We start from the raw sequence: 12,510 nt of genomic DNA, 5'->3' as shown, positions 1-12,510 counted from the left end.
GCACCTGGCCAGGCCTAGAGACAGGCGAGATGCCCTTTTATGGGTTTTTCCAAGGACTTTAGTCTCCAGATTGAAATAGGAGGTCCTGTATCCCATCAGAAGGGACCTCATGACTCATTTCCTCCCAGTCCGGCTTCAGTCTGGGGACATGGACCCCTCCTTCCCCTTACCTAATTGCCCAGCACCCTTGGGGGCTCTCGGCACGCTTGGGTCTAAAGTAAGCTGCAGCTGGGAACAGAGGAAAGAGGGGAGGAGGGGCTGAGGGGCTGGCAGGGTAGAGGAACAGACGGTCACTCACCACCAGTTCATGGTTGGATGGAGGAATGCACGGGGCAGCCACCTATGGGAGGAACAGAGAAAGGGCAAGGTTAGCATCTTTCATCCCCATAGAAAACCAGGGCCTCCTGAGATCACTCCACGGCCCCCACCTCCATGCTAGACACCCCTTCCCTCAGCTCACACACGCTGACACTCTCCAGTTTGAGAGTTCGTAGGAGACTATTGGTAATGTGGGAAAATGCTTATTAGGCAATCATGCTCAGTGGGGAGAAGGAGCAGCAAAAGGCAAATGAAATGTATGTCACAATTTTTAAATTCTAAACAAAATATGCGGACACTGAAAGATTGGAGGTCAATGCACCAGCATTTCAATAACAGTGGGTTAAAAGGTGATAAAAGTAAGGATTTTTTTTCTTTGCTTTATTTTCTAAATACCCTGCAATACGGTAGAATTTGTTTAAAATTTTTTAAAAACACGTTTAAGACCTCTAGAAAAGGAAGTCACCTCCTTCATTCTCCCTAATGCCAAGATATCTCACCCAAAGGTCAGAGCTGTAGACAGCTGGCCGTTGCCCAAAGCGTGTGAGAAACAGGTTGGTGAAGGGCCCCTGCCAGCTCTTCCAGAGAAAGTCGCCCGCGTCACGAAAGTGGAGGGCCTTGAGAACTGAAAGCACCCTCCACGGGTGAGCTATTATTTTATCATCATCTTCATCTTCCTCTCTGATGGAGGGTGGGGGTGCCAACTTGGGCCTCCAGACAAAGGGAGGGGCAGGAGGGAGGGCTGGATTGCTCCCTACCCTAAGATAACATCCCTCAGCCAGGCCAGGCGGCCAAACCTCTACCCTGACAATTAGCAGGGGCCTTTATCAGAGACTCAATGTGTTCCTTTTTTCTAGCTGGGACACGTTTTTCTTGGAGCTCGTACCTCTATCTTGGCTCCAATTCCTGACCCAAGCACCAGGCAGGGGCCCACAGAGGGACAAAGGGGGAGGCTCTCCCTAGGGAATGAGGGTGTCTGGGTACAAGCCATAGATGGCCAAAGGGGGGGTGGCTGCCTCCTCCGACAATGGGCAACCCCTACCCCAGCCGCCACCCCAGTGGAGCAATGATGGTGACAGCCTACAGCCCTGGCTGGGGCTGCCTGTTCATAGAGGCCACCCTCAGCCAGGCCCTCCCTCCACCTGACCCCTTCTGTCATCTGACGAGCCCACGGGATCCCCCAGGCTTGACACGCCAGCCCAAAAGGGGGCGACACCCGCATGACAGTGCACCCCAAGCTCTGGAAGGGTGGAAAGCCTGGGAGCTAGTATCTCTGGTTCCTGACCCAGCAATGCTACAGGCTCCCTGCCCACCCATTCTCCAGCAGAGGCCTGCGTTGAGTCTCAGCCTCTATTGCCCCATACTGAACAGTACTCCAGGACTAGTGGGAGAATCTCATATGAGACCAAGGAAAGGCATGACCTTCAATGCTTTACCTATGTTAGCTCATTTAATCTTCTCAATATCCCAATTAAATAGGTGGTGTTATACCTCTAGTTGAGGTGCAGAGGGCACAGAGAAGTTAAACAACTTGCCCAAGGTCACACAGCTGATCGATGACCAGGGACAGGGTGGAGGGCGCCAGGCAGAAAGAGAAGGTTCCAGAGGTGGCTGTGGCCTGCAGGGCTCCCCGCCTGCCTTGCGCACCAGACAAGGTCTCACCCTCGGGGGATGCTGCTCTCCCTGACAGGCGCGTTCATCAGGACTCCCACATCTAGCACTGGGCTCCTGCCTCTCTCTCCTCCTGCCCCAACAGCCCCACACCCCACTCTGGAGCTTGTAGGTTTTAACCTCATGGAGCCAGGGCACGAGTGACTCGTCTCCCGGCTCCTGTTATGACCCATGGGCCCTCAGGCCTTGGATGGGAGCAGGTGCAATCCACAGGACCGTGCCCTGCTTTGCTCCTTTCCTTGTCACATGAGGGTGGGCTTCTACTCTCCATTCTGGACCAGGATTGCGGAAGCGAGGAGGGTTACAAATACGTTCTGAGGCAGGGGCAGAAATGGGCAGGTATCCTCAGAGACAGGAGAGGGTCCCTCTCCCGGCACCATCCTGAGGAAGTGGAAAGAATGAGGGCCCGGGTATCCCGACTCCAGGTCCCTTCCCTGTTTCCCTGAGGTAGAGACACCCCTTAAGGACTTAGATCTAGGGGCAGCCGTGGACCCAGATAGAGGGCCTAACGCCTGTGTGCCCCAGCAGCCTCCTCCACCTACCACGCACAACTGAGCCTTCCAGGCCCGCCGGCCCCGCCGATTTGTTGTGTATTTCTATGTTTCTCCACACCCCCCCCGCCCCCCCCCCAGCTCTAAGCAAAGAAATGTTTCCTTAAAAGGCTCTCTCCTTCCCTCCGGCACCCTGGCCCCTGGCCACCCTCTCAGGAGCCTGGAATGTGCCAGGGAGAGCCAGGGCCCCCTGCCACTCCGTGGCCAGTGCCCTATGGCCCTACACTCCTAGTGTCAGCAGCAATCACGCCCACTGCCCCCTGGGGACCCAAGCTAAGAACTCTCCCTCTGCAGAGCGGGCAGACTCCAGGGTATCTGCAAGGGCCCTCAGTGCCAGCCCTGTACCCAGGGCTAGCAGTGCAGGATGGCAGGGCTCAGGCCAAGCCCAGGAAGTCGGCCTCAGGTGAACCTCCTTCCCTAACGTACCACCACGCAACAGGGGCTGAGCAGGCCTGATGCTCAGTCCTACCACCCAAAAAGAAAAAAATCTAATAATTAAAATAGCAGCACAGCAAATACTCCCATGGAATTCGCTATACACTAGGCACTGTTCTCACACGTAGCGTAAATTAACTTTAATTCTCACAACAACGCCGAGCATCCCATTTTGTAGATGAAGAGTCTGAGACACAGAGAGGTTAATAAGCTGTTCGACAGAGGGGCCAGGATGCTAACCCAGAAGTCTGGCTCCAGACAGCCATGTGCTCCTGCCCTCTCTGCCCTCTGTGCTGACTCTCCTGTAAACACTAATTTCCGCAGAGCCATTCACAACAACAGTGACAGAAAGTTTATGAAGTGCAGCAAGCTAAGTGTCCGCTACTGTCCTGAGCCCTTTCCTTGGACTCATTTAATCCTAATAGAAAAATGTATAGGGTAGATACTGCTATTGCCCCATTTCACAGATGAAGAAACTAAGGCACAGAAAGAGTGAATATTTGCCCAAGGCCACTGGGGCAGAGTATTCTGGCTCCAGAGCCTGCGAGGTGGAGAGCTGGGGGTGCAGCGGGAGGTGAGTGTTACCAGGCACCCAGACGAGGGCTGATGCCTGGAATTCATCAGCCCACACCCACCAGTATTTTGTGAACTTCAAAGATACCTGGGCACAGGGCCAACAACAGGGAACACCCTCGGAGTCCACCCCCCAATGCAGGACATGAGGGTGGGTCTAAAGCACTGGAACACAGCCGGCCCAGGCAGGGAGCTCAGCGCATGATCTGGCCTCTGCCTGGCCTCCTCTCCATCGGCATTCTCTGCCCACCCTCCTTGTCCAGAACCCAGAGCCACACACAAGGGATGGGCTCCTCGCAGTTCTTCCAACGCCTAGCTCGGTTCTTCCTCAAGCCTCTGAGTATGCTGTTCCCTCAGCCTGAGATGCTCCGACCCCTGCTGCGAGCATAGCTGCGTCCTTCCCACCCTCTGGCTTTAGCTTAAATGTTACTGCCCCAGAGATGCCCTCCCTGACTCCCTTAAATTACACACACACACACGCACGCACACACACACGCACACACACACACACATAATCTTTTCTCTCCTGCACTCCAATCTCTTCCTTCACGGTCCTAATCAAATTTGTAATTATTGATGTGTTTGTTTCCTTGTCTATAATCTCTTTCCCTCTCTAGAAAACAAGTGTCATGAGGCAGGGAGCATGTCTTGTTCATCACACAAGTCCCAGCACACAGAAGGGGCACACTAAATATTTGTGGAAAGAATGAGAGAGTCAAGTCCTGAGGAAGAGAGGTGCCCATAACAGCTGGTGGTAAAAATCACTGCCATCTGTTAAGCACCTACCATGTGCCTGGCAGTGGGGCTAATCCTGCCATGTGCCTGATCTCTCTGAGACTCTCTAATCCTGCAGTCAGTGATAGTGCTCCCATTTTACAGATGAAGGAACTGAGGCTCGAAGAGGTCGTGACACTTGGCCCGTGTCAATCACTTGGGAAGAGGCGAGCTGCCGGTGAAATCTTGGCCTGTGGTCTCCAGGCATGCCTCACTGCAGAGCAGGAGAAAACCCAGGAACCCGCCTAGCACTGCCCCCGTCACCTCACTGAAATGCGAGTGGCCGAACCTGGTCCCCAACTGGATGACACTCCAATCCTCAGGTCTCAGCCTTGGCTGCGTAAAACTTCAGACCCCTAAATTTGCCTGGCCTTCCCACATCTACCTGGCCCCCGGGGCTGGACAGGACAGCCTTGCCTTCAGACAAAACCAGAAAAACCTGAGTCTCCAAATCCAGCATTTCATACAATCCTGAGCAGAAAAGTTCTTTCTTTACCCCCTACTTCTTGCTAGTCCTTTTTTTGTGTGTATGTGGTAAAATGTACATAACACAGAACTTACCATTTAAACCATTTCTGAGTGTATATAATTCAGTGGTATCAAGGACATTCACAATGCTGTACAACCAACACCATTATCCATTTCCAGAACCTTTTCAACATCCCACATAGAAACCCCACATCCATTAAACAATAACTCCCCGTTCCTCTCTTCCCCAAGCCCCTGGTAACCTCTAATCCACTTTCTGTCTCTATGAATTTGCTTATTCTAGGGACCTCATAGAAGAGGCCTTTTTGTGCCTGGCTTATTTCACTTAGTGTTCTGGGCTGAATTATATTTCCCAAAATTCAGACGTTGAAGTCTGAACCCCTCAGTGTCTCAGAATGTGGCTGTACTTAAGAGGGAGGGCCTTTAAAGGGGTGATTAAGTTAAAATCAGGCCATTAAGGTGACTGGTGTCCTTATAAAAGAGATCAGGACCCACAGAGGGACACCAGGGATGCAGGCATGGAGGGAGGACCGCGTGCGGACACAGCAGAAGGCCGCCGTCCACGAGCCGAGGAGAGAGGCCTGCGAGGAGACCGACCCTGCCAGCGCCTTGATTTTAGACCTCCGGCCTTCAGAACCCTGAGAAGATAAACTCCTGTTGTGTAAGCCACCCAGTCTTCTGTTGTGGTATTTTTGTTAAGGCCGCCCTAATAAACTAATACACTCAGCATAATGTTTTCAAGATTCATTGATGTTGTCGCACGCATCAGAGTTGCCTTCCTTTTAAAAACCGAATACTGTTCCATCAGATGCACCTATCACATTGTGCTTCTCTGTCCATCCACCTGTGGACACCTGGGTTGTTTCCAGAGAAGTTCCTGCCGACACCTGCTTCACATCCCTTCCCCAGCAACTCCAGGCACTCACCTCCAATGGCACCGAAAGGTACACGGAAGGGAAGGAAATCGGCGTTTGCAGAGAACCTACTGTATATCACTGAGCTGGGTTCCTCATCTATATTATTCTATTTAATATTCTTGACAAGTGTTTGAGGTAAATAGGCTCAGAGAAGCTGAGCAACTTGTCCCAAGTCAAACAGCTATAAGTAGCAGTAACGGCCGAAGTAGAAGTGGTAGTCGCTAAAATTGTTGCCTGCTCACTGTGTGCAGCACTTGTGTATATCATCCCTTCATACTTCATGACCTCCCCTGAGGCAGGTTATTCATCTCCTCACTTTATAGGGGCATGGGCAAAGGTACCGTCGAGACTGCCTGTCAGATCTCCGAGACGTCTGAGTAAGTCGACGCTAAGCCCAGGAGCCCAGGACCATCCTCTGAGATCCGAGATGGCACAGCTGACCAGTGACAGTGCCAGGACTGCCACCTGAGCCTGCCTGACTGCAAGGCCCACTTTTCCCAGCACGCCATGACATGCGCCTTATCCTGCCTCCACGGCTGGATAAGGCGCATGTCATGGCGGAGGAGCCGGGAGCTGTGAGGTCCTGCTCGAGGTTCTCGGAGGGGGCACCGGAGCCAGGCCTCCAGGACACATGGCTTTCGTTTGTCTCCTGTAGGTCTCATCTGCTCCCCTTGTAAGCCCTGCCAGGGCAGGAAACTCGTCCGCCATTTTCATCGGCAAGTCCCGGTGCCTTGCTCAGAACCTGGTGCTCCCTGGGTATGTGGATAAGGTTTTGAAAGGTGAAGATGGAAGTAGGGCCTTTCAGGTGAAAATAACCACATGGACAAGGCATGGAGGTGGGACACAGAGTGAGGGAAGGGAAGGAAGACAAGGCGCCAAAGGGCTTACAGAAAGAGATGAAGGAAGAAGACTGGCCGCAAACTCCCTTTCCAGGCTGGACCACGGACAACTCGGAATGCCCAGCAAAGGAGTTAAGACTCGTTCTGCTAGCACTGGGGATCTGCCGAAGATGCCTGAGTAGGAGCAGGAATGGGGAAAGGTGAAGGGCGGGAGCTTAAAGCAAGGACACACACAGCGACCTTCATAACGCTAGTAAGCACAAGGGGGAGCCCAGAGCAGGGAGGAGGAGCCCTGAAGCCCAGAGACGAGGGGCCATTCAGCACCCCAAAACCTAGGGCCTTCATCTCCACCCCAACAAAACACAGTTGTGGGCAGACCCCACCTCCAGCCTCTACTTTTCTTCCCCCACCCAGAGCACAGGAGGGTACCATCCCCTCACTCCAGGGAGTGGGTGGCCCCAGACTTCACTCCCTGCCCTCCACGGAGTGGTCGATCCTGCCCATAGCTCGCTGCCTGCTCACTTTTGGGGCCACACTCAGAAAACCTGTGACCAGGACACAGCCATCTTCTGGGCCCTGGTCACTGAGATGACACCAGGGGTAGCAAGATAATGCAGACGATGATCCCAGGAGGATCCAGCCTGCACTGCCCCTGTGACTGAGGAAAGAGCCACCGTTCACCTGTGGCCAGTCCAGCACCTCAGAGTTCACATTGCACGTCTACTGGGCTCCGTGAAGAAGACCCCAGTGCCCCCTGTGTGCTAGGCAGGGCAAGGTGGGAGGCCCAGCCAAGGGGACCAGGGGTTGCCTGGGAAGCCGAAGCCAGGTGGGTGGTGAGTACCCTTCAGGACCTAAGGGTAGCTACCAGGTGCTGCAGGTAGCTACAAAGTACCATCAGCCATGGGGAGCTGGCAGGAGCAAAGACAAGGCTAGGGGTCCAAGGGGCGCAGGCCCAGCCTGACTTGAAGACTCCAGCCTACCAGGCTGAGTGCCAGGCCCTGGGCAGGGGGTCCTGGGGAGGAGGCGGCCACTACCCTGTCTCCATTTCCTCCCCGGGCCTGCGCCCTCCCCGCCGGCCGCCTGTCCTCACCAGAGCTTGCTCTTGGCCTGCTTGGCTGTTTCCTTCCCTTATATAGAGTTCTGTTCACGGTCAGGAAAGGAAGTGCATCAAGTTCCTGGAGGCAAGAAGGGACCTGTTCTCAGGGACACCTCGAGCTGGGGGTGAGGGGAGGCATGTCCAAGCCCAGAGTCCCCCCCAGAGCCAGGGGGCCAGCCAGGGACAGGGAGGGGCTCAGCCCTTTCCCCAAACTCAGCACAGGCTCCGACTCAGAACCAGGGGCAGATAAGACGCAGGAGTCAGAGACGGCCAACCTAGGCACTGTGGCAGGGCCCTGGCCCCACCACCTCCCTGAAATCCTCCAGGGCTGCGCACCTCCTGGACTCCCCAAGCTCCAGCAGCCCCTTTTCTCCCCAGTCCTCCCTCTTGTCTGAGTACCCTCCTCTCAGGCCCCGCTCACTGGCCGCCCCAGCCCACCGCCAGCCCTTGGGTGCTGCAATGCACTCAAGCTCAAGACGTGGTTCTCCAGACAGGAACCCTCTCTGCAGGCAAACAAACACCTATGGCCTCTGGCCACACCCACTCGCAACAGCCCTGACCAGCCGCAGAGCCTAACCCTACACAAGGGGGGAGCCGGTGTGCTCACCCTTCTTGAGCCGGGAGGAATGTGGTGTTTCACAGCCACCTTCAGCTGGAAGGTCCTGGCAACAGCAGAGCAGGTGGAGTGGGCCTAGCAGAGCAGGCTGTGGGACCAGTTGGCCCCACCCACAGAAGACGGTCCCCTTCAGAGCCTTCTAGCAGATGGCATAAGACAGCACCCAGACTGGCCCACGCTAGAGGCCTAGTTGGTTGCAGAACATCTTCTCTGAAGGTTTGCCTCCCCTCGAACCCAAGCTGAGATCTCCAGGGCCCAGTGCAAGGGCCACACTCACCCACGCCCGGAGGCGGTGGCTCCTGGAGGGCTGAGGCTGCACGCGGGGCCAGATTTCTCATGGTGGAATGCTAGTGAGCAGGGGAATCGGAGGGCAGGAGTTCAGCAAACCTGTACCGAGCGCCTACTTTGTACCAGGCCCTGGGGGCATGAGAGAGAAAGCCGGGGGTCCAAGAGAGGTCTAGTGATAGCCACGAGACAAGGTTAGGGCTCCCAGGGCGACAGGGAAGCACCAGCAGGGGCGAGAAGGCGCGGCCGGGCCCAGGGCTCGACACTGATCCATGTCTGGGGGTCACGGCCCTGCCCCCGCCCTGCCTCTTCCTGGGCATCTCAGTTCAGCCGCTGACAACCGCCCCACTTCCCCGGCTCTAGCTTTCCCATGGTTGTTAAGCCAGAAACCAGAGTGTCCACCTTGACTCCTCCTCCCCCCACCACCAAACCTGGACGATCCCTCAGCCCAGATCTCTCTCTCAGCCACCCCAACGCCCAGGCCCCTGCATCATCGCGACTATAGCAACAGCCTCCTCACACGGGTATCCTCACCCTCAGTCCTGCCCTTCTAATCCAGTCTGCACTCGGCAGCCAGGGAACTATTTCTAAAACGCACACCCAGTCACGTCACTCCTCTGCCTAAAGTCCTTCCATGTCTTCCAGCTCCGCAAGGATAAAGTCCACATGGTCCTCATGGCCCTGAGGGACGCAGCTGTGGCTCGCTTTGCAGGCCCATTCCTCACCCCTCTGCCTCAAAGCCTTGCTCCGGCCAGAGGAAACCGCTGTCAAGTTTGCTGTTGTGCCATATTATACACTCTGAGGTCGGGACTATCAGCCTATTGTAGCTCAAGGTCAGTAAGTAATGGAACAGAGTTCCACCCTGGTGGGACCCTCAGCCTCTGCACTGCCTGGGGCCACATCAGCTTGTCCAGTCGGGGGCCACAGGAAGGATTCCATGGAGGGCATGGCCTCTGAGGCGGGCGGACTGGAGCAGTGTCAGGGGTGGGAAAACAGAGAGGAGACCAGTCAGCGGAGTCCAGGGCACACGCGGCAAAATGGAGAACGTGGATCCCAACGGCACATTCATGGCCGCACTGCGCACGGCCTAGAGGATCAGGCTGAGGCAAACGTCCAGGGCCCAGTGTCATCAGAGCCAGTGCGAGAGGGCCAGGGAGAGAAGCAGGGCTGGAAGCCAGGAGGCCAGCCTGGAATAGGCGGCTGCCGTCTAAGCGATACATGAAAAGGATCCGGGCCGAGGCTGGAAGCAGAGGCAAGAGATGACCAAGAGAGCTTTAGGGGGTGTAAGAAGGAGGAGAAGCTGGACATCACTGAGGGGCCCAGCCCGGAGGACTCAGAGGAAGCAGGGCCTCTATTATATAAGCGGACGGGCAGTTCGTCATGTAGACCTCAGAGCTGCCTTCTCCTGAGATCCAAAGAGCAGGGGAAACCCCAGCTCTTCTTCCTGCCTGGAGAAGGGCCCTTGGCTCTGAAGCAGGGGGTTGGGTGACATGGCTTCCAGCACAGGCGACATAGCTTCTAGGAAGTTCCTAAAAGGATCTGGTCAAAGAAAGGGCTGTGGTCTGTGGTCATGGTTCTAGTGGAACAGGGGACAGTCGTGTGGGAAAAGGCCATGCATTCATTCAACGGCACCAAGTGAGGGGCTCTTGGTGCCGGGTTCCCAGCTAGGGAGGCAGAGGTAGATAAGGCCCGGCTCAGGAGGGGCACTTGTGGCCCAGTGGAGGAGGCGGGCATGTCGACCGAGGATTATAAAAGAGCCCAGTAACTGCTGTAACGGAGGTATCAAGAGGGCTATTATTTCTCTGGGATTCAAGCCCATCTGTTTTTCCAGAAATTATACCCAGTGGGAGAATGCCCATCCCACCCCCTTCACTCCCCACTGAGGACTCTGTCCCTAGATGAGAACCTTAAGGGGCAAATGTCTTTGACCCTAAGCTTTGCTATAACAGTAAGGCAGGAAGGATGCATGGGAAAAAAATCTAAGCGCCAGGGGGAAACCCAAGAAGGCAAAGGGCTCGGGAGCTGCTGGGGAGGGCATGAAGGGAGGGGGAGAAGGGAGGAGGCGCTGAGCCCGGCCCCCAGATGGAGGGTTCCTGGTCTGGGGGCCACACTCAACCGCACATGGATCCCAGAGGGCCCCCTTGCCTTCTTAAAGCCAACCAGAGTCTGCTCGCCGGACGTGACAACAATGGGCTACAGGACTCTCCCTTTCATACCTGCCGGCGCTTTGCAAACTGCCGGTGTCCACCGCCCTGTTTCTGGATCTCGAAGATGCCATTGCTTGTCTGAGGCACCACAGATTGGCTAAAAGCTTTGGAGGGGGCAGGGGAAATGCTACCCAAAATGTACACTTCAATTTTAAGATGCATTTCAATTTCAGAACATTAAAATGTAAAAAAATAAATAAAACGTCATCTCAGATTTGAAGGGACACCTTGAATTTTTGTTGGTTCTTCAGGTTCCCTAAGCTGCCCACATCACTGCCTGATGCTGCTGACCATCAAAAGTCCTTCCCAATGTCTACCTACCTCCTTTTTTTAAAGAAAAAGAAAGAACAGGATGAAAATCTAACCCGACCTCATTTTACCCAGGAGGAATTCTACATCCTTGACACCCGTCTGTGGCATTTATGTTTCCTGGACTCCCAAAGGTCATTTCGTCTCATCACCCGACTCCATACCTCTCTGAATCTAATCAGAACCCAGAAGCTGGGAGCAAGTTCAGTTCTGACAGATCCTAACACCTTTCATTTATGGATCCTCATTTCCAAATTCCCGAACTCACTGAGGCCATGAGTTTCCAACCAAAGAGCGAGAAGCAGGATGCACAAAGCCCTAGACTGGCGGTCAGGCATGGGCTCAAGTAGCACTTGGCCACAGACCAGCTGTTGAGACCCCATTGAACCTTCCCCAGGCTCAGTTTCCTCATCTGTAAAATGGAGGTAAGAAGACCACCCTTGAAGAGTGGTCAGAGAACTACGTAAAGTCGACTGAAATGACACAAGTCCAAACACCTGGAACACAGCACACACGCTTAGTCAATGCTAGTTCCCTTCTCCTTGAGCCAGATGCTAGCCTTGCCCTTCTCCGTGCCTCAGCCTCCTCATTTATAGAACAGTAAACTGTACGGTGGGTACTACGTGCCAGGCTCTGTTCTGAGCATTTCATGCGTCTCGATTCATCTGATTCTCGCTTCAACCCTGTGAGGTAGGTTCTGTTCTTACACCCATTTTACAGCAGAAGGAACTGAGGGACAATAACAGAATAAAAGGAGGTAGTTGATTTCCAAGTTCCCATCTACCGTAAGTCGGGGCTTTGAACAGCATAATACAAAACAAAAGATTTCCATCGGGGAAATAAAAAATCCGCCTTTTATACTTCTGAGCTTCTTACATGGCCTAAGCTTCGTTTATCTGAAAATTCACTCATGTGGAAAACTCCTGGGCCCCAGATGGCAGCGACAGGAGGAGTGAGTGTGATCTTTCCGCACAATTAGCACAAGTCAAGGGCTGGTGTTCTGGAACCCCATCTGCTCTGATGGATTGCACCAGGAGCCCCGGAAGCAGGAGGTCCCCAGGGCAGAGCAGTCCAGCTCCTTGTTGCTCCTTTAAATCCATCTGTGGCCCAGTCACAGGAAGCCCTCTCTTACTCCCAATTAGCCAGCAGCAGAGACTTGAAGGGAAGCCAGCAATGAGGGCTAGCGGAGGCCTGGCTGTCACCGGCATTGTTCAGCTCCATCTGACGCATATCCACCCCCCTGCAATGTTTCCTTGTTCCCCAGGAGGACCTCCAAGATGCATGCAACTGAAACCAGGTCTGGAGGGAAGGAGGGTGGAGGGAGGGGCAGCGGAAGACCTGGCTCTATCTGGCTCTGAAAATGCAGGCAGATTTTAAATGGACAGGAGAGAGAGCTCACACCAGATCGAGACACCGTGACCCAGAGATAC

General features: G+C 54.5%; 1 protein-coding gene across 11 annotated transcripts in view; it reads right to left on the bottom strand.

Annotated features, from left to right (window-relative positions):
• The window catches only part of TNS1 (tensin 1), a 187,007-nt gene that overhangs the window by 108,476 nt on the left and 66,021 nt on the right, over positions 1-12,510 (bottom strand). For all 11 annotated transcript variants that reach the window (XM_016156683.2, XM_016156676.2, XM_016156675.2 and 8 more), the window contains one exon: positions 299-340. In XM_016156683.2, coding sequence (XP_016012169.2) covers positions 299-340 — 42 coding nt within the window. The remainder of the gene's footprint in view (positions 1-298; positions 341-12,510) is intronic.

This window comes from Rousettus aegyptiacus, unplaced genomic scaffold, assembly GCF_014176215.1.
Source record: "Rousettus aegyptiacus isolate mRouAeg1 unplaced genomic scaffold, mRouAeg1.p scaffold_m13_p_2, whole genome shotgun sequence".
NCBI classification, from domain to species: Eukaryota; Metazoa; Chordata; class Mammalia; order Chiroptera; family Pteropodidae; genus Rousettus; species Rousettus aegyptiacus.
The sequence above is the reverse complement of the archived record's forward strand: the minus strand, read 5'-3'. Positions and strand labels throughout refer to the sequence as shown.